The sequence below is a fragment of the Lethenteron reissneri genome, chromosome 43 (assembly GCF_015708825.2).
Source record: "Lethenteron reissneri isolate LAM-NWPU_2019-01 chromosome 43, ASM1570882v1, whole genome shotgun sequence".
Lineage (NCBI taxonomy): Eukaryota > Metazoa > Chordata > Hyperoartia > Petromyzontiformes > Petromyzontidae > Lethenteron > Lethenteron reissneri.
The window spans coordinates 172,424-192,189 of NC_083821.1; the positions used below are offsets into that span (position 1 = coordinate 172,424).

General features: G+C 57.8%; 1 protein-coding gene across 3 annotated transcripts; it reads right to left on the reverse strand.

The window, feature by feature from the left end:
- Positions 1-154: 154 nt before the first annotated feature.
- On the reverse strand, positions 155-19,354 carry TRPS1 (transcriptional repressor GATA binding 1). 3 transcript variants are annotated; one of them, XR_009756351.1, is made up of 7 exons: positions 19,078-19,354; positions 12,217-12,873; positions 7,743-8,356; positions 7,124-7,481; positions 6,383-6,529; positions 3,453-6,231; positions 155-2,583 (listed from the first exon to the last, which is right to left on the reverse strand). XR_009756351.1 is itself a non-coding variant. In XM_061569377.1 (6 exons), the coding sequence occupies exons 2-6, from the start codon at positions 12,832-12,834 to the stop codon at positions 4,684-4,686; spliced, it is 3,285 nt and encodes a 1,094-aa protein (XP_061425361.1). In that variant the 5' UTR covers positions 12,835-12,873; positions 19,078-19,354; the 3' UTR covers positions 157-4,683. The 3 variants fall into 3 exon arrangements, 2 of the variants coding, with proteins under 2 accessions (XP_061425361.1, XP_061425362.1); XM_061569377.1 differs by having other exon boundaries at positions 157-6,231; XM_061569378.1 differs by having other exon boundaries at positions 157-6,231; positions 6,407-6,529; positions 19,078-19,353.
- Positions 19,355-19,766: the final 412 nt, after the last annotated feature.

Genomic DNA, 19,766 nt, shown 5'->3' on the forward strand with positions numbered 1-19,766 from the left:
GTGATTTTCAGATTGATCGTAAATCTCGAAAAATTACTCACTTCAAAATCTTTTGTAGTAATTTTTTGATTACTTTAGCATAAATACATGTTAATTTGGATCCATATGTTTTTTTTCTGACTTTATGTGAACGAAAAGAGACACATTCGCCCGTTTTCTCATTGAAAAAGGGTCAATTTCTAAATATCACTGTCCTGGTAACAAAAGCAAAGTTTGTGGGGAATAATAGGCCATTTTCTATACTTTTTAGGCATAAGCAATTACGAAATAACACTTGCTACCCAGGAACAAAAATTGTATGACATAATGATATCAGAGACCCAGATCGAGAAGTCATCGTGTGCGGCTAAAGTCGTTGATACAATCGAACCTCCTTGCCAGCGTGTACGAGCCTTACAGCAGCAGCAGCTGCTGCTGCTGCTACAGGGTAGAACACGCGGCGACTTCCGAGATCTGCCCTCACGGTCTCCCACCACCCGCTGAGGTCCTGGCCCTTGGTCCTTGGGCACGTGGAGACCGCTTCAATGCCCGTCTCGGCAACGGGCCCTCACCCATCCTGCACGGGTCCCACCCAGCGTGGCCGTTTGTCGCATCTCCAACTCACCGGCCGTGTCTTCTTGCGGGCTTCTGCATGGATTCTGGCACCCGTCTCAAGACACCTGTATTCCTCAAATGCCCTTTGTTCTATTTACACTCAAACTCATCTATCCTCTCTTACAAAGTGGTTTCCGTAGGCGACGCGGATTCCTCCACTTGTGACGCGCGACCGCACCTGTGCACGTGCAGGCATCGGAACAGATGCGACCACGCGGGTGAAAGTTCATCCGAGTTTATTTTCCTCCATAGCCAGGCCACAGAGTCCGCTCATGGCACAAGGACGGACAGCGGGGACACGGGGACGCAATTAAAACGAAGATAACGATAAGAGACGCCCGGAGCAATCCGGGAAAACCCGCGGCAGGGAGAGAAGGGGAAGGGCAGCTCAAAGGCAAGGGCAGCTCAAAGGCAAGGGCAGCTTGTATGTAGGGAAGGGCAGTGCATTCCGGGGAAGGGCAGCTCGTACCAGGGAAAGGCAGCTGATAGCACATAAGGGCAATCCCTTACAGGGAACGGACACTGATGTTATGGAAGGACATTTCGTACGAGATAAGGGCAGCTGAAAATGGCAGCTCACACGAGGCAGGGAAACCACGGTATAGTTGTGCAAAACTCTGAATGATTGAGCCCCACATTCTCGTGTTACCCATCGTCGTGACGCGGTCATTGCAGCGATCGCGATGATATTGCAGCGTGCGGGATGAGAGGGACACTCACGTCTTGACAGGATGGAGGTCCCCAGCAGCATCCTGCCAACCTCACCAGATATTCACCACTCTCACCCGATTCTCCGTATTCGTACCACTCGCCAGCATCTCACCGGATTCTCACCACACTCACGCGACCTCTCCTCCTAGCGCGTAGGGACTGCACTCGGCGTCGTGTCAACGCCAAGCGAATTCGTGACTCGGGTATCACGGCAGCGTCACAGTCGTGCGACTGACGTCAACGCGAACTTGGCACCAACTGCGGGGCGAATGATTCACTGGGCAGAGAGGCAGTTTCCTGCTCGCGTTGAGCTTTGACGTGGGACTCAAGGTTCGTGTCTATGGCGGGGGCGAGGCTATCCAGCGGACAACCACTGTTGACTTTCTCACTGTGTGGTGCTCATTTCACGGACCTCGTGGGTGCGAGACGCTCGCTCGACCGCTGCGCCACGGGGCCGGGATACGCGACGACTCGGCGTGTACCGATGTTACCACTAGATGGCAGACACATCACGCGTTTCAATCTGTTGGCACGGCACCTTTGCAAGATTGCACATACAGTACTAGCAGCAAGTTGTTGCTGTTGTTTATGTTTCGTCGTGAGCGTGTGGACAAGTGGAACGGAACAAAGAATAAAGCCACAATACAGTGACGACTGCGAGTTGTGCAGTTTGTGAATGGGTGGATCAGATGCAATCGGAACATGTGCCAAGATGACAGATGTGCGAGTCCTGGTTGAGACAAACTCCGGGCCACACGACTCGTGTTGAGCCCTGAGTATAGACAACAGGCGGGTAACAATGTACGCACGATGATGGCCACGTTGGGTAGGCTGTTAACTCCTGCCTCGCCCTCCAGACTCCTGTGTGGAGGCAGTGAATGTAGCCTCGTCCCGCATCACCACCGCCAATGAAACCCGGATCAATCCTGATCCAGGAGGCGAGTGCTTGAACACCGAATGGAAACTCCCGGGTTCTCCTGCAGGGCTTCAAACCAAGTCCCCTGCTGGAAACTTTAGAAAATAAAAAAATATGGACATGCAAGGCGCGACAGAATTTGGTTTCCAGGAAAGTCAACAAGGTGCAGTCAGCATCGTGATCTGTCCGAGCACCACAGGCTGACATTTGTCAGAAACCCCACGAGACTGTCGAGGAGGGCAGCGGCGTTCAGCACGGGAAGATCTCGGCCGTCCGGCACACAGCATGGAGGCAGCCCCTTCGCACTGCCATCTGTGGGGACCTCCGAGACAGGCGGAGGAGCGTGGACAGCGGTTCGACAACTGCTCACTCCCAAGAAAGGCAACGTCGTCCATCGCTATGTTCAAACTCGTCCGCCTGCGAATGTCTAAGCTGCCATGCAGCGGATTGCTTGCATGCCTCTGTCGTATCTTTGACAGTGAAGGGGCGGGAAGGGAGCGATGCAGTCTTGACTTGGGCACCAACCACGCGGCTTCAATGCATGAGGAATTTCGTGGCTGCTGGGACGAGTGCGTGTCACTAAACGCTGTGTGAATGCTCGTGTTTCTTAGTGGAAGGCCCTCACATCGATTGGCAGGTGCGTGTCGGTGTCGTTCACGGCACAGTCAGTGTGACCGGTTTCATGGCCTGTATTGAAGGTGCGAGTGGCACAGGGCGATGCGTGTAGCGAACACGTGTAGTGAGTTACACGTGTAGTGAGTTACATGTGCAGTGAGGGATGTGTGTAGTGAGTGATGTGTGTAGTGAGTGAGGGACATGTGGCCAGTGGTGGGTGGTAGAGTGGCTCGAATCATCACGCTTCACACAATATTTAATGCAGCTTGGCTCAGCCTATCATCATTGTTTTGGGGCCACTCAAATGAGCACAACGTTGTACACATCATGGAATCCTATAGACCGGGCTTCTCCACAGCAACGCGGAAATTCCTCCGGTGGTTCTGTATAACGGACGTGAGCGTGGAGCCAATGAGAGCGACCCAGCTGGCGAGAGTGACTTGAGAACCGATGGAGTCCATTGGACTCTCACCCTACGGCTGCCCCTCGTGCGGACTCAAACATTGAGCGTTAATTAGTGGCATGCGACTGCGTGTCTCCATGTGTCATCGTGCGTGTCTGTGTGTCGTGGCTGACACACAATGCGCTACATTTTTGCCCATCGTGCACCACAAACCTTGCCCGACCTCTCTGTGGTCCGGCACGAGTTGTGTAAACGTCGGCACTGGGGAGGCCTTGGTGGCCGAGCGTGCATCGTGCCGACCCCACCACATCGCGCCTTAGTTGGCGCTCGCCGGCCGTGCTCCGTAAGGCCGGCGGGTGTCTGTGAGCGTAGCCACGAGTCTCTCTCGGCCGAGATCACCGTCGCGAGGCGTCCGCTCTGGAGACTCGGGGAGAGGGGGGGGGGGGGCTTCAGTGCAAAGTTGGGCCCCGGGTGCTGGGGCTCGGAGGTTAAGGCAGGGCCCCCACGGCTCCCTGGCGCACCTCTTGGAGGCGCGCCGCACGCCTCGTCTGTGGCGAATGCGGCCGTAAACAGTGGAACGCGTACAATTTGCGTAAATAAAAAATATACAAATATATATAGAGAGAAAGAGAGAGAGAAAGAGAGAGCACTTTCGTGTTAAACATACTCGGACACAAACAGTGCAGGCAAAGGTGGTGGCTGTGCAGCCTGAGAGGGAGGAGGGGGGCAGAGAGGGAGGCACAGAGATGAAGGAGAGGAGGGAGGCAGGATCCATCGGCATCCCTCACAGCGAGACGCCTCCACCATTTCGTGTGAACGGCTCCTGCTGCTGCCACTTCGTCGCGCTCTGCAGGTGTCACGGGGGGCTTGTGGTGACGGGGGCAGCCACGGGGGGAGGGAGTCTGTGAGCCAAGGCAGATATCTCACTCGTTGGTACACCACCAGAGGTGGAATAACTTTAGTAACTTTAGTAGTTCCAATATATGTACGTGAATTACTCGATAACCGTTTGATATTAGTGGGGTTATCAAGTAATTAACTAGTGTTTGCGGTACGTTTTGATACCTAGGGTGTTACCGGTTTCTGATTTGGCTCACGGACCAAGGGGAGAGGAGGCTGCGTCACTCACCGCACACCCCTCGGGGCGGTTTTCCTTTCGACGCCTCCCGCTCCGCGTGACCGACGCGGAGGAGTTTCACACAGCCAAGTGCAGGCGGTGCCTGGGTCACAAAACATATCGGACCTCGCGCCATCCTGCCGACCCTGCTGGCTGACACGGCGGTGGGCATGCAGATTCTTAAGTCCGGTTACCGCATTCTAATTAGCGAAGCCAATTTAACGCCGCCGGCGAGCGTGCTCCCGGCTCCGAGCGCAGCCCTGTCCTCGCACGCCGGGTTCCGCGACGGGGTCACCGCCCCTCTGCTCAAGTCCCCGCTCCTCGCACCTAGAGCTCCTCGCGGCCACCCGGGTCGGTCCCCGAGGAAGGCCTCTCTTCGACGGGCGACCCAATGAGTGGGCCGTCTGGCGAGCCGGCCGATGGGCAGGTGGATGGACTGCTGCGCTGGCTAGCGGCTGGAAAGCCCGGGGGGCTGGTTCGTAGGCAGGCTGGTGGGCTGGCATGCGGACTGATGTAGAGGGTGCTTTGTGGGCTAGAATAGGGACTGGAGAGCTGGCTGCCCTGCCGGTTGACATTTGGGCTATCGTGCGGGCTGGCGTGCGGGCTGGCGTGCGGGCCGGTGCGCGGGCTGGCGTGCCGGTTGGCATTTGGGCTAACACACGGGCTAACCTGCGGGCTGGCGTGCAGGCCGGCAGGCAGGCTAGCGGGCGGGCTGGCAGGCGGGCTGGCCGGAGTGGCGGGCGGAGGGCGGTGCAGGCCGCGCTGGATGTGGGTTGCAAAGTCGTACTTGTCGGCGCAGGCGTAGGCGCAGATAGCGCAGTGGAAGGGGCCTCCGTCGCCGTGGCAGCTCATGTGCAGCGCATGCAGCACGGCATCCAGAAAGAGGACGCCGCAGTGCGGGCAGCGGGGAGCCTCGTCCTGCGTGCCCCTCTCCACCGTCGTTGCGCCACCGTCGCCGCCGTCGTCGCCGCCGCCGCGCCACCGTCGTCCCGGCGCCCCACCACGCCCCTCCGCCTCCTCCGCCGGCGCTCGTTTCACCGCCAAGTCTAGCGGAGCATTGCTGATGCCGCCACTGGTACTGGCGTCGGCGCAGGCGAGCGCCTGCGGTCCCAGCGCATAGGGGGGGTACGCTGGGTCCCAGGGCAGGGACCCCGTGGGCTGCAGCACCAGCAGCTGAGCGGCGGGGCCCCCGCTCAGCGCCGAGCGGTACTTGGACCAGAAGCGCAGCCACTCGCTGTCCGGGTAGGCGTAGGGTGGTGGTGCGGCGTGGCCTGGTGGGACCGGCAGTCCGAGCCCCGGGAACTGGTACTTCTCTATGGGGCTGCCGGGCGGAGTGGCGCCCGCCCGTGCCGGTGGCCTCAGGTACTTCTCGATGGGGCTGCCCCGCTCGGACGAACCCCCGCCGTCCTCCGGGGGGCTGGTGCGACACAGCTGGTCCCCGGCCCGGAGGCCGCCTGGCCCTGCCGCTGCCGCCTGCTGCTGCTGCTGCCGCCGCTCCGAGCACGGGCCGCTGCGACCTTCGGCCACGGAGAAGAGCGGCCTGGGCGGGCCAGGGTGGCAGGGCGGCGTGGCCACGCGGGGCGGGCGATCACCGTGTTTGCCGGGCGGGCCCTTGGTGGCCGCAGCCGCGCCAGCCCCACCGGCGCCGCCGGCACCGCCAGCACCGCCAGCGCCGCCGCCAACGCCGCTGCCAACGCCGCTGCCGCCGCCAACACCGCTGCCGCCTGGGCCTCCGTCGTCAGTGGACGTCCACTTGAGTTGCCTGGCGGCGGCGGCGACGACGTCCGTTGGCTCGGGGTGGACACGCTTGCGTGTCCGCCGTCGGATGATCTGCTCACCGTTGCTGTGCTTGATGATGTTGAGGGGCCGCGGCGTCTGCGGTGGTGGGAGGGGTGTGTCGAGAGGGGCGGGGGGGGGGGCAAACGCCGGCGAGATTAGGCTCCAGCTGCCACGCGAGTCGGATAGGCCCTCGTGGCGCGAGTGGGGCTGCCGGGACGCGAGAAGCGGGGAGGACCACGCCGCAAACCTTAACTGGCGCGGCGCCGCTCACCGCGTGCAATTTCTGGTAGAGGCCGCAGGCGTTGCACACGTAGCCGCCGCTCGCGTTCTTCCTCCACAGCGACGTCCGCGTCGTGAGGCAGTTGGCGCACGACACGCCCGCCCCGCGCCGCCTCTGCACCACGCACACGGAACCAGAGTCTCAAGGGGGGATGCCGGGGACCGTGGTCTGGGACTGCTGTTCCAGGCATCGCTGGTTTACCGGAGTAGGGGGCACATTACCTGTAGCCACAGCCATCGTGAGCAGTATTCTAGACATGGTGTGCCGGGTGTGGAAATGTTTTCTGGGTCACCAAACCTGGACAAACCCGGCTGGAATTGAGCCCTTAAGACAACTGGCAACCATGGTAGCCCTGTAGAGAAGATGGAAGACAAGCAGAGATCACAAGGGACCGTGTGCGATTTCCGACTACCACTGGGGACAACCTGTGATCACGAAAACCAAATGAGGACCAAAAAGAACCACCAGGTGGCCGTGGGGCACCATGGGGACTATATGTGACCACTGAGCTTCGTGGGGTTTTCCAGGCCCCATGATGGAACCTTGAAGGCCACAGGGGCCCACTGAGAACCACGTGGACCCAACCAGGGACCCTGAGAAAGCACAACTCATCGTAGGGACCTCAGGTGTACCACAAGAGGCTACAGAGACCATGGGCGTCTACAGGGACAGTGGGACCCGCAGGCACCACGACCCGCCCAGCCGTACCCTCATGAGGGAGGGCAGCTCCTCCTTCATCTTGTGCTGTGGCTGCTGCTGCTGCTGCTGCTTCAGGTGCTGCTGAGTGCCAGCGATGGGCCGGTTGGCAGAGGAAATAGGCGGGGAGTTGGGTCCTGGTCGCTGCCGGGGCGGCTGTTCAGGGGTCAGAGTTAGGGGTCCCAAGGCCTCGTGGGGCCTCTGCAGGGCCCTCAGGGCTGGCTGCGATGCGAGCGGGGGGTCCAGGCCAGCGTTGGGGCCCGAGCGGGGAGGCCCGTCCTGGTGGCCCTGGGATGCGTGTTCCTCCAGCTCCGCCGAGTCATCCGTCACGAAGTCACAGTGGCCGCACTGCAGCCAGGAGTGGGTCCTCCTGACGAAAACATCACCACCATCACCACCCCCACCAACACCACTAATCTCACCACCACACTACCTCACCTATAGTCAGACCACCGACACTAACAGTGCAAACATTGCTAAGATCAACACCACTCCAATTAGCACGGTTGGTTACGTACGGTGCGAAAGAACTTCAACATACATACATACACTGACACCATAATCACAATCACCGACACACCACCATCACCACCACCTCACCTGTGAGATCTCCACCCATGAGGACCCTCACCTGTAGTGAGTGGTGAGGGCAGTCCTGTCGGCTGTCCTGAAGGCGCACTCCCGGCAATCGAGCAGGCGGCCCCCTCCTCCGTCTCCTCCGTGCGCGTCCCTGCCACCCCTGGGCTGCTGCTGCCCCCCGGGAGACTCGAGGCCACCGGGGCAGCGGATCACCGAAGCCTGGCCCTCTCCACCCGCCGCACTCCAGGCCATCAGCTCGGCCGCCTCGGCCCCTCGGGGCCCCTCGGGGGCCCGCGGCGCTCCCCGCCCGGCTTCGGCCTCGCCGCACAGGCCACAGAGGCCGCACCACACGTAAACGGCACCCGGCGTGCCGCCGTGGCCCGGGCAGGGGCCTCGCGTCACCGCCCCCTGGCCCTCGGCGTCGGCGACGGGGGGGCCGCGCGGCCGCACATCCGAAGAGGAAGAGGAGGCGTCCTTGCCACCGACGCCGGGCCCCGTGCCGGCCTTCACCTTGCTGGGGTGAAGCGAGACGGCGTGGGTCTCCAGCTCAGCCGGGGAGCTGCCCAGGTAGGTGAAGTTGCAGAACTTGCAGCGGTAGTACTTGGTGTCGCCCTGACAGTCCGGGGTCTTGCGGCCGATGCCCACGTGAGTTCCTCGGCACATCACCTGGGCAGGTAACGGGCGGGTGAGGGGCGGATGAGAGGTGGGCGAGAGGTAGGTGAGGGGTGGGCAAGTCAAGCGGGAGCACCGACGGAGCAGTGCACATAGGGAAAAGGAAGCCATTGAAATTCCATACACCTCTTCTGTAGCAGATGGTCAGATAATATGCAGTCTGTGTAGGATCGCCCCGGCCCAAAACCACGCTTGGGCTCTGCAAGACTCTCCTCAGCACGCTGCCCTGCAAGGCGATGTTAAATAATCCTTGCCAGGATCTTTCCCAGCCTCACGTTGAGGGAGATGCACACAGCCCCGCCTACTCTGCTGCGGACCCCACCCACTCCTCAGGGAGCCACGCCCTTTGCCCGAATCGTGCATGAGACCAGAACATTTTAAACGACTGACCAAATTCCGATTTTCGTAATGATGTTCGTATGTTTAACTTCTTTCGCACAGTACGTAGCCAACCGTGCTAATCAGAGGTGCGGAATGTGCGGCTGATGTCACACGCAATGAACCCGTCGATTTGCAATGTAGATGTGTGACAAATTGCATTCACATTGCCCCTGGCCCTGCTCGGCCCCAAGCCAGTGGACATTGTTTTCTGCGACAGGGACCCTGCATGTGTCTCCTCGGACCCCGTTTTCTTTAGAAGTCCCCTGGAGGTACATAAACCTCTAGGTTAGACTCGCTCTTATATTAACTCTATTGCCCGAGATGTTTTATGTCAAATATCGTGATAATTGATGATACTTTAGTACATTTGGTATTCACGCCATTCTTGCAGCGCAAGGTGAACACAAAGGCGTGATGTTTCACAAACGAGTATAGTTCATGAGAGAGATTGATGATGTTTTGTAGTTTTACCAAATTAAGAAATTTGAAAGTGTTTTTTTTTATTTGGCAAATTTGAATGGTGACGTCAGCACACAATGGCCGACTCCTTTTCGAATGACGTTACAGAATCTTTAACGTCCACTGTGAAGCAGATGACAAGGGTGAAGCTTCATACACGCGCAGTATTACCCAGGGCGGCCACTGGGTTTGGGTTCAGGTTAGAGATCATACACACTCAACATTAACCAGGGCGGCCAATGGGTTTGGGTTCAGGTTAGAGTTCATACACGCTCAACATTAACCAGGGCGGACACTGGGTTTGGGTTCAGGTTAGAGATCATACACACTCAACATTAACCAGGGCGGACACTGGGTTTGGGTTCAGGTTAGAGATCATACACGCTCAACATTAACCAGGGCGGACACTGGGTTTGTGTTCAGGTTAGAGATCATACACGCTCAACATTAACCAGGGCGGACACTGGGTTAGGTTTTGGGTTAGGGTTCATACACGTAAGTATTAACCAGGGCGGCCACTGGGCCTCGTGAAGACGGAGCCTGCATCGCCCCAACCTCCTGTGATCGCTTACTGTGCTCCATGACAATCTTGATTTGTACACCACTGCTGGGCATAGGCCCAAAATGTCTTGCTTAGCACCTTAATCCACGGTACTTTCAAACAATCATTAAATTGCAAGTAAGATTATAGTGGTTAAAATAGTGGGGTTGTTATTTAAAGTGGTGTAGTTATGGTGATAGTTAAGAAGACAGGTAGGAATGGTTAAGGAGGGGTTGGGGTAGTGATAGGGGTTGGGGTAGTGATAGGGGTTGGGGTAGTGATAGGGGTTGCGGTAGTGATAGGGGTTGGGGTAGTGATAGGGGCTGGGTAGTGATAGGGGTTGGGGTAGTGATAGGGGTTGGGGTAGTGATAGGGATTGGGGTAGTGATAGGGGTTGGGGTAGTGATTGGGGTTGGGGTAGTGATAGGGGTTGGGGTAGTGATAGGGATTGGGGTAGTGATAGGGGTTGGGGTAGTGATAGGGGTTGGGGTAGTGATAGGGGTTGGGGTAGTGATAGGGGTTGGGGTAGTGATAGGGTTGGGGTAGTGATAGGGGTTGGGGTAGTGATAGGGGTTGGGGTAGTGATAGGGGTTGGGGTAGTGATAGGGGTTGGGGTAGTGATAGGGATTGGGGTAGTGATAGGGATTGGGGTAGTGATAGGGGTTGCGGTAGTGATAGGGGTAGTGATAGGGCTGGGGTAGTGATAGGGGTTGGGGTAGTGATAGGGGTTGGGGTAGTGATAGGGATTGGGGTAGTGATAGGGATTGGGGTAGTGATAGGGGTTGCGGTAGTGATAGGGGTAGTGATAGGGCTGGGGTAGTGATAGGGGTTGGGGTAGTGATAGGGGTTGGGGTAGTGATAGAGATTGGGGTAGTGATAGGGGTTGGGGTAGTGATAGGGGTTGGGGTAGTGATAGGGGTTGGGGTAGTGATAGGGGTTGGGGTAGTGATAGGGATAGGGGTAGTGATAGGGATTGGGGTAGTGATAGGGGTTGGGGTAGTGATAGGGCTGGGGTAGTGATAGGGGTTGCGGTAGTGATAGGGGTTGGGGTAGTGATAGGGGCTGGGTAGTGATAGGGGTTGGGGTAGTGATAGGGGTTGGGGTAGTGATAGGGATTGGGGTAGTGATAGGGGTTGGGGTAGTGATAGGGGTTGGGGTAGTGATAGGGGTTGGGGTAGTGATAGGGATTGGGGTAGTGATAGGGGTTGGGGTAGTGATAGGGGTTGGGGTAGTGATAGGGGTTGGGGTAGTGATAGGGGTTGGGGTAGTGATAGGGGTTGGGGTAGTGATAGGGGTTGGGGTAGTGATAGGGGTTGGGGTAGTGATAGGGGTTGGGGTAGTGATAGGGGTTGGGTAGTGATAGGGTTGGGTAGTGATAGGGATTGGGGTAGTGATAGGGATTGGGGTAGTGATAGGGGTTGCGGTAGTGATAGGGGTAGTGATAGGGCTGGGGTAGTGATAGGGGTTGGGGTAGTGATAGGGATAGGGGTAGTGATAGGGATTGGGGTAGTGATAGGGGTTGGGGTAGTGATAGGGCTGGGGTAGTGATAGGGGTTGGGGTAGTGATAGGGGTTGGGGTAGTGATAGGGATAGGGTAGTGATAGGGGTTGGGGTAGTGATAGGGGTTGGGGTAGTGATAGGGATTGGGGTAGTGATAGGGGTTGGGGTAGTGATAGGGGTAGTGATAGGGGTTGGGGTAGTGATAGGGATAGGGTAGTGATAGGGGTTGGGGTAGTGATAGGGGTTGGGGTAGTGATAGGGTTGGGGTAGTGATAGGGGTTGGGGTAGTGATAGGGCTGGGGTAGTGATAGGGGTTGGGGTAGTGATAGGGGTTGGGGTAGTGATAGGGGTTGGGGTAGTGATAGGAGTTGGGGTAGGCCTGGTCATAGGGGCAGGAAGTAGCAGTAGCAGGATGGGCAAAGAAGAAGAGATGAGTTGTTTAAAGGAAGGAATGGGAACAGATTAGTGAAGATTATTGTTGTATGTGCTGCAATGGGAGTTGGTTCCAGTGAGGGGGAGCAAGAAAGGATAGAAATGAGGGAGTGAGGCTGGGCGCAGCACGAGGCAAGCAAGGAGAGGGGCGGTAAAGATTGGGAGCGTAGAGGACGGGATGGGGCACAGTGCGGTATGAGAGAAGCAAGTGGTCAGCAACAACAGCACTGTTAAAGTTATAATATATAAGAGGCAACACGGATCTTGAATCAAGCAAAGTCCTAATAAGTAAGGTAGTTGGGTTTATTTATGTTTAGCGATGAGAAGAACAATAAGGAGACGACTGACCACCGGTGAGCATGTGATGAGAGTGATTGGTTAGTGCTGGATTATAATCGATGGCCCTCACTGCTGCTTTACACTGAATGCGACCGGGTGCAGTCAGCACCAGCAGGATCCCAGCATCGGTCGAGCGTGGCCTCTGTTTATTGTCAGCGATTGATCAAAGCTAAATAATTTAGGAAAGAGCCATCGCCCCTACCTGCACATCATGGGCCCCCGGGCTGGGCTGGGCCCCATCCCTTAGCAACAGCAGATGCCGCTCAACGGCGCGGGGCCCGGCAGGGCCCACCTCTGGGACGCGGCGCGGGGCGCGGGGCCCCGCCGCCAGGACCCGGCTCCCGTCGGGGTCGGGGTCCCGGCCACGGGCGTGCAGGCCGAGGTGGAAGCGACGCACGTGCTTCACGAGGTCGGCGGGGTCACCGCCCAGGTAGCTGTAGCCGCAGGCGCCGCACGTGAAGTCCTGCAGCCGCGGCGTGGAGGCCGCGATGGCCGGCGCGCCCGCCGCCGGCGACCCTCCCCGGGCCTTCGCGTCGGGACCTCCCGGCGAGGGGCCACCCCCGGCGTCCTGCCCGGGCGGGGCCCCCGCGGGGTCGGGCCCGGCCTCGTCCCGGGACCCGGGCCCCTCCGGGGAGCCGGGCCGGTCGAGTTCGGGGCTCCAGGGACCCCCGACGCCACCCCGCGGGGCCGCGTCGGCGCGGTCGGCGAGGGGGTCCGAGGCCTCCCCGCCCGCGTGGCCCGGCTCGGCTGCGGCCTCCGGGTCCTCGGGGCCCGCGGGGGCCACCACGGTGCGCAGGGGCAGCGTCTTCTTGCGCACCATGGCCCCCCGGGGCCCACGTGGGGCAACTCAGGGCAGTGCCTGGGCAGGGGAGAGGGGAAGAGGGCAGTAGTGAGGGCCTGTGACGTGACCCCAGGTGGTGATCTCACTCGTGAGAGGCAAGGGGGGCCCCGATAGGGGCCCTCCAATCCCACATGATACTCCTAAGGCCTTGGAGTAGGGGACAGGGTCACGGTCATAATCTGGGTCGAAACGTTCAGGTCAGACTAGGAGGCTATCAAGCGGCTTCTCTCCCGTCCTCACCACCTCCTTCCTTGACTCAGCTCCTTCCTTGACTCAGCTCCTTCCTTGGCTCAGCTCGTTCCTTGACTCAGCTGCTTCCTGTCTCGCCAACTGGTTCCCTCCCTCCCTACCCCCTCCCTCACTACCTCGTTCCTTCTCTCACCTCTTCCGCATATCAAAATATGCAATTGCACGATGACAATTGCATATTTTGGGAAGGAGGAAGATGAGGAAGAGAGAAGAGGCTGAGGGACAGATGAGGAAGAGATGATAAGGAGGAGGATGATGAGGAAGATAGGAGCAGGAGGAGGAGGAGGAGCAGCGCTCTCGGGATGAGTGACTCAATTACGGGGAGGGTGCTTCTCTCACAATGGCCACCGCGTTGGTATTCAGGCCTCGCCTGCCCTGACATTCACGGGCGCTGCCGGGGCCCCGGGCCTCACAAAGGGCTCCTTATAAACACTGACATTAGCTTGGTGGCATGTGCGATCGCCTGCACCGCCCTCAAAGGAGACGAGCACCCCCCCCCCCCCCATTCTAGTGCCATGAAAGCACGGGGCGGGGGGGGGGCTCCATTACGTGCGCACCGGCTTCCAGCCTCCCCCGGCCCAGGTCTCAGATCCTACATCCCAGTTCCCGAATGACGGATCATCACCTTGGGTCCCAGATCCCGAATTCAATATCCCACGTGTATTATGGCAGATCCCAGGCCTCAACATTTCAGATCTCAATCATAGGGCCTAGATATCATATCCCAGATTCACAATCACTTGAGATTGTGTCCGTAGTAGTGAATTACAATCGCAGTGTAATTGTTATGTCAGATGACAATACCGCTGTGATTATAATTCCCCCCAGGTCTGAATTTCAGAATGCAGTTTTAGATCCTCAATCCCAGATTCACCACCCAGGTGCCAGATCCCAGTGGCAGGCCCACAGATTGGGAATATCGCATCATAGTCAGCAGCGTGAATCGCTCACGGCGTCCATTGCTACCGGGCACAGCACCTCAGTGCCAGATTCTGAATCCCAGTCGAAGATCCCCAAATCACCGGGACCCCTCTCACTGCGCAACATCACCCCACATCACGGGCAGCAAAGGGAGGGAATAAATTACGGTTGAGGGCTCGAGATGAATGATTGAAGAAGGCAGGGAATGAGTGGAGGGAATGAGTGGAATGGAGGAGGGAGGAGCCCCAGGTGGAGAAGTGAGTGAACGAATGGAAGGCATGAATCAGGGTGTGTTTGCCTCGTGAGCGTGCATCTTGTGTGTTCACCGCTTCCCCATGGAAACGGCACAAGAGGCGCTTTGTGGTGCCCGGGCCGAGAGAGAAGTGGGGAGGGGGACATAAACACACACAGGGACACACATAGACACACACACACACCCACATATATACACCGACATATATACAGAGACAAAGATTCCTCATATATCCTCAACAGACTAGGGACAAATGCGGTTGGCGAGCACCTATGAAGTCTGGCACGGCACACGATGTGGTGGGTGGTCAGCACCACGCTCGGTCGCCCAAGTCTCCCTAGTGGCGATAATTACACACCGCACCAGGTACTCATTGGAAGCTGAATCGACCTAGGGGAGGCCCAGGGCCCGTTCAAATGATCGTTACTGGTATTGACCGTGAGCAGGAATCGAACCCGGTTCACCGGGTTCATAGCGCAGCACGCTAACCACTTTGCGACCGCTCCCCGCTGACATACACACAAAGAGACACCCACCCTGTGTCCTGCACTGACAAACTGACGCCCTGTACCGAGACACAGACTCCTAAAGACAAAAATCCCCGTACAGCCTTAAGCAGAATGTTGGAGAAAGTGCTGTTAGCGTGTACCTATAAATGCCGGCACGGCACACGAGGGGGTGGGTGGCCAGCACCACGTCCGGCCGCCTTTATCTCCCCAGTAGCGATGTTTTACACACCGCATAGACTCCGTGCACTGAGACACAGAGACACCCTGCACTGGGACACAGAGACACCCTGCACTGAGACACTGAGACACAGAGACACCCTACACTGAGACACTGAGACACCCTGCACTGAGACACAGAGACACCCTGCACTGAGACACCCTGCACTGAGACACTGAGACACAGAGACACCCTGCACTGAGACACAGAGACACCCTGCACTGAGACACAGAGACACCCTGCACTGAGACACTGAGACACAGAGACTCCCTGCACTGAGACACAGAGGCACTGGACACAGAGACACTGGACACAGAGACACCCTGCACTGAGACACAGAGACACTGGACACAGAGACACCCTGCACAGAGACTCCCTGCACTGGGACACAGAGACTCCCTGCACTGGGACACAGAGACACCCTGCACTGAGACTCCCTGCACTGGGACACAGAGACTCCCTGCACTGGGACACAGAGACTCCCTGCACTGAGACACCCTGCAGTGAGACACAGAGACTCCCTGCAGAGTGAAGCCCGACAATGAGATACCCGCACCCTCCACTGTCACACCCTGGCCCTGCGGGGCCCGGTGTGAGAAAGAGAGACGCCCTGCACTGAGACACAGAGACACAGAGACGCCCTGCACCGGGACACCCCGAACCCTGGCCACGTCAGCGGCACCTGCTGCGAGACGGGGAGGGAGCGTTGCGGAGACTCGGTCGGTGTGGGGAGTGTTGGGGGAGTGTGGCGAGGAGGGAGCGATGGGGGGGCAGAGGGAGTGTGGTGAGAGGGGGGTGTGTGGTGGGGAGTAAGGAGGGAGTGTTGGGGGGGGGGTCGTGCGGCGTGCAGGGGAGGGGGGTGTGGAACAGAGGGAGGGAGGCAGTGGGGGAGGGAGGGGGGAGCGGTCCACACGCCGTCATTAAGACTGACGTCACCATCAGTATGCTTCTCGCCGGACCCATTCATGAGCAGTGTCACGCACATTCGCACGCACATAGAGACACAACGACAACAACAACCACCGTTGGCGGTGACGTCACCACGGCACTTGTGCCAGGCTAGGTGCACCTTGAGGCCACGTGAAGTGCCGAACGCTCGCTGGAAGGTCAAGGGACAGACCCAGGTGCCCTGGCTTGACTGATTGAGGCGACTCGCAAGTGCATCACCTGTGCTCCCCTTTGTGCATAATCGCTGCAATCTTGTGACCGTCACTCATCTTCCCTCTGTTGTTGTTGGAGAGCGACTGCCTCCAACTAACATCCTTCACGAGCCTCCTCCACAGAGGCCGATCTTGAATCAGCTGGTACCAGTAACCTCCTAGTCCGATCAGCTCCACATCCTCCTGTACCACATCAGCACATCTCTTCTCTCGTCAGTGCCGCGCCCGTTTACTCCTCTATCCGTCCAAACATCAGCTGCCTGGGCATTCAGTGACTCGGCATGCGGGCTACATGACCCAACTGACGCAGCCTCGCCGGCCGGAGGCACTCACTTGATGGGACTGTGACAAAAACTTTCAAGGATATGTGAGCTCCTCACACAATCTAGTCTGGTTAAACCCAGGATGGATCGTAGGCACGCCAGCTTGAACGTTTCTAACATGCTCAGATGCTCTATTAATCGGTCCACGTTTCGCAAGCATATAGAAGAGAGGGCATTACATGTGGATGAGAAGTCCTAAGCTTCGTGTGTAGCGAATGGGCTAGATACCGTCCACACAGAATTACGCAGAAAAGATAATACCGCTCGACTGATTCGGTGTGAGACCTCCGCTGCCAAACTAGAGCTGGCCATAAGCATACTGGTCAATACACTTCTCAACTCTCTCTAGAACTGCTCCATCACTCATGGGGAGTTGAGCTGGTGGAGTGATTTATGACATAGAATAACCAGGCAGGTGCTTACTTTTGGTTGGGCTGATGGTAAGATCCCATATATTAATGGCATGCTCCAGGTTCAGCCTCCGCAGAGTGCGCAGAAATTACCAGATCATGAGCATACACCACATGCATCTGTACCAGATAGGAATTCCTTCTCGAACTACGTGGTCGAAAAAGATGATTCACACTCATAGAGACACACAGACACACACACACGCATCCAGACAAGAACCAAAGATCCCCCTATAGACTTTAACAGACTGGTGGACAAGTGCTGTAAGCGAGCACGTATGAAGGCCGACACGGCACACGAAGGAGTAGGTGACCAACACCATGCCCGGCCACCGTTGTCTCTCCAATACTGATATTTACACATGGCACCAGTTACTCATTTAAGGCCAAACGACCTAGGAGGCGGCCTAGGACCGGTTCAAATATTCGCCACTGTTATTGGTCGCGAGCAGGAATCGAACCCGGGTCGCCGAGTTCGTAACGCGGTGCGTTAACCACTGACCTACCGCTCCCCTTACACACAGACATGCAAATGTAAAAAGATACACACACGGGCACGCACTCACCACACACACAGATGCACAAACTCACAAATATACACTGACACACAGATACTAAGATACACAGATAAAAACAACACACATATATAGATACACACTCGCATACATATACTCACACACACACATATATACACATCTAAGTATACACAGAATCGTACATAAAGGTCCCCTTATAGTCTGAACAGACTGTTGAGGCGAGTGTTGCAAGCGAGCACCTCTAACGCCTGGCACGGCACACGAGGGGCAGGATGCACAGCCCCACGCCCGAGCATATTTGTCTCCCAAGTGCCGATGTTTATACAGCGGCTTCTTATTTAAGGCTTAGTCGACCTAGGGAAGCCCAGAACCGTTTCATACGCAGATTTCCAATGATGTTAGCCGTGGCCTGGAATCGAACCCAGGTCACCGGATTAATTGCGCAGACATACACGTGGTGCATATAAACAAGCGCACAAGTGCATCCCAAGCACAGGTACACGAGTGGCTGATGTCACCACATCCCTTGTGCCAGGCTAGGTGCACTTTGACGCCGTCATGTGAAGTGTGAAAAGCTCCCTGCTGCGTGTAAGCAAAGGTCACGGGACAGACCCGGGTGCTATCGGTTGACTGCTGTGCCAGGCGATATGCAGAAGGTCACGGGACAGACCCGGGTGCTGCTCTGGGTGACTGGCAGATGCACCTCCTGTGCTTCCCATTGTGTCAACTCGCACGCACACACACAGCATACTTGACATCACCCGCCACTTCTCCTCACCACATGACCCAACACTCACTAGATCTCTTAACAACATCACTCACTACCGCTCAACACTCACTATATAATGCATGTATGGTGAACTTCTTTCGCACCGTACGTAGCCCACCGTGCTAATCTCACCACGTCACTCACTACCTCTCCTCACATCACTCACTTTCATCTCCCCACCACATCACTCACCACAACCTTTACCACATCACTCACCACCTCTCTTAACGATGTCACTTACGACATCGCACGCTCCCCCTCTTCACCACATCACTCACCACTCACTCCATCTCCTTCTCACATCACTCACTGCCATTCACGACAGCTTCTCAGCACTCCGCTCGATACACAGACGTATCCCTCCCATAGCCTTCGTAGACTGTTGGGCTGAGTGCTGTTAGCGAGGAACACCTTTGAAGGCCAAGACGACACACGAAGACGCCTTTGTCTCCCTTACAGTGACGTTTTCACATATTGCACTTGGTACTCATTTGAGGCTGAGCCGACCTAGGCGAGGCCTAGGACCGGTTCAAAACATTGTCACTGATTTTGTCTGTGAGCGGGAATCGAACTCGGGTGGCCGGGTTCGTAGCGCAGCGCGCTAACAGCTGCACTGCCGCTCCGACATCACTCACCACATCACTCACCGCAGATCCTCACCACAACATTCATCGTATCACTCACCACTCACCTCACCAGACCACTCACCACTCACCACCTCCCCTCACCACACTCATCACCACTCACCACCTCCCCTCACCAGACCACTCACCACTCCCCTCACCAGACCACTCACCACTCACCAGACTACTCACCACACTACTCACCAGACCACTCACAACCACTCCTCACCACTCGCTCACGACTTCACTCACCGTAGGGACGAGCGCAGGAGTCGGTGTCAGGAGCCGAGACCGGGATGATGATAATCAGGGACGAGATTCGGGGATTCGGGAGGAGGGAGTCGAGCGGGAATCAGGGAGCGGGGCTCTTGCGAGAGGAGCGAGGGAGCTGCTGTCAGGACCGGGGATGGCAGCTCGGAGCCCGCGGACCGGGAGAGGGATCAGAGGCGAGGGGTCGGGGATCAGGGAGCCGCTGCGGAGACGCGAGCTCATGGCGGGGGCGGCGGTGGGGGCGGCGGCGGAGGGGGGGAGGGATCGGGGGGGGGGGGATCGGAGGGGGGGGTCGGGGGGGGGGTCCCGTGGCACGACTCGAGACGAGAACTGCGGAGAGAGGGGATCTGGGACTGTCGTGGAGAGGGGATGGAGATCGGGGATGGAGGCCAGGGAGGCGGCAGTCGGCGCGGCCTCGCCACTTTAAAGCGAGAAGAGAGCGGAAGCGCGTGGAGACGCGACTCGGGCAGAGGCGGCGCGGGGGCGGAGAGGGCCGGGGGGGGGCGGGGGGGGCATTAGTGAGTGTTGGGGGAGGAGGAGGGGGAGGAGGAGGGGGGGAGGAGGAGGGAGGGAGGAGGAGGGAGGGAGGAGGAGGAGGGAGGGAGGAGGAGGAGGGAGGGAGGAGGAGGGGGGGGAGGGACCCATCCCAGGGACCCATCCCACACAAGGGA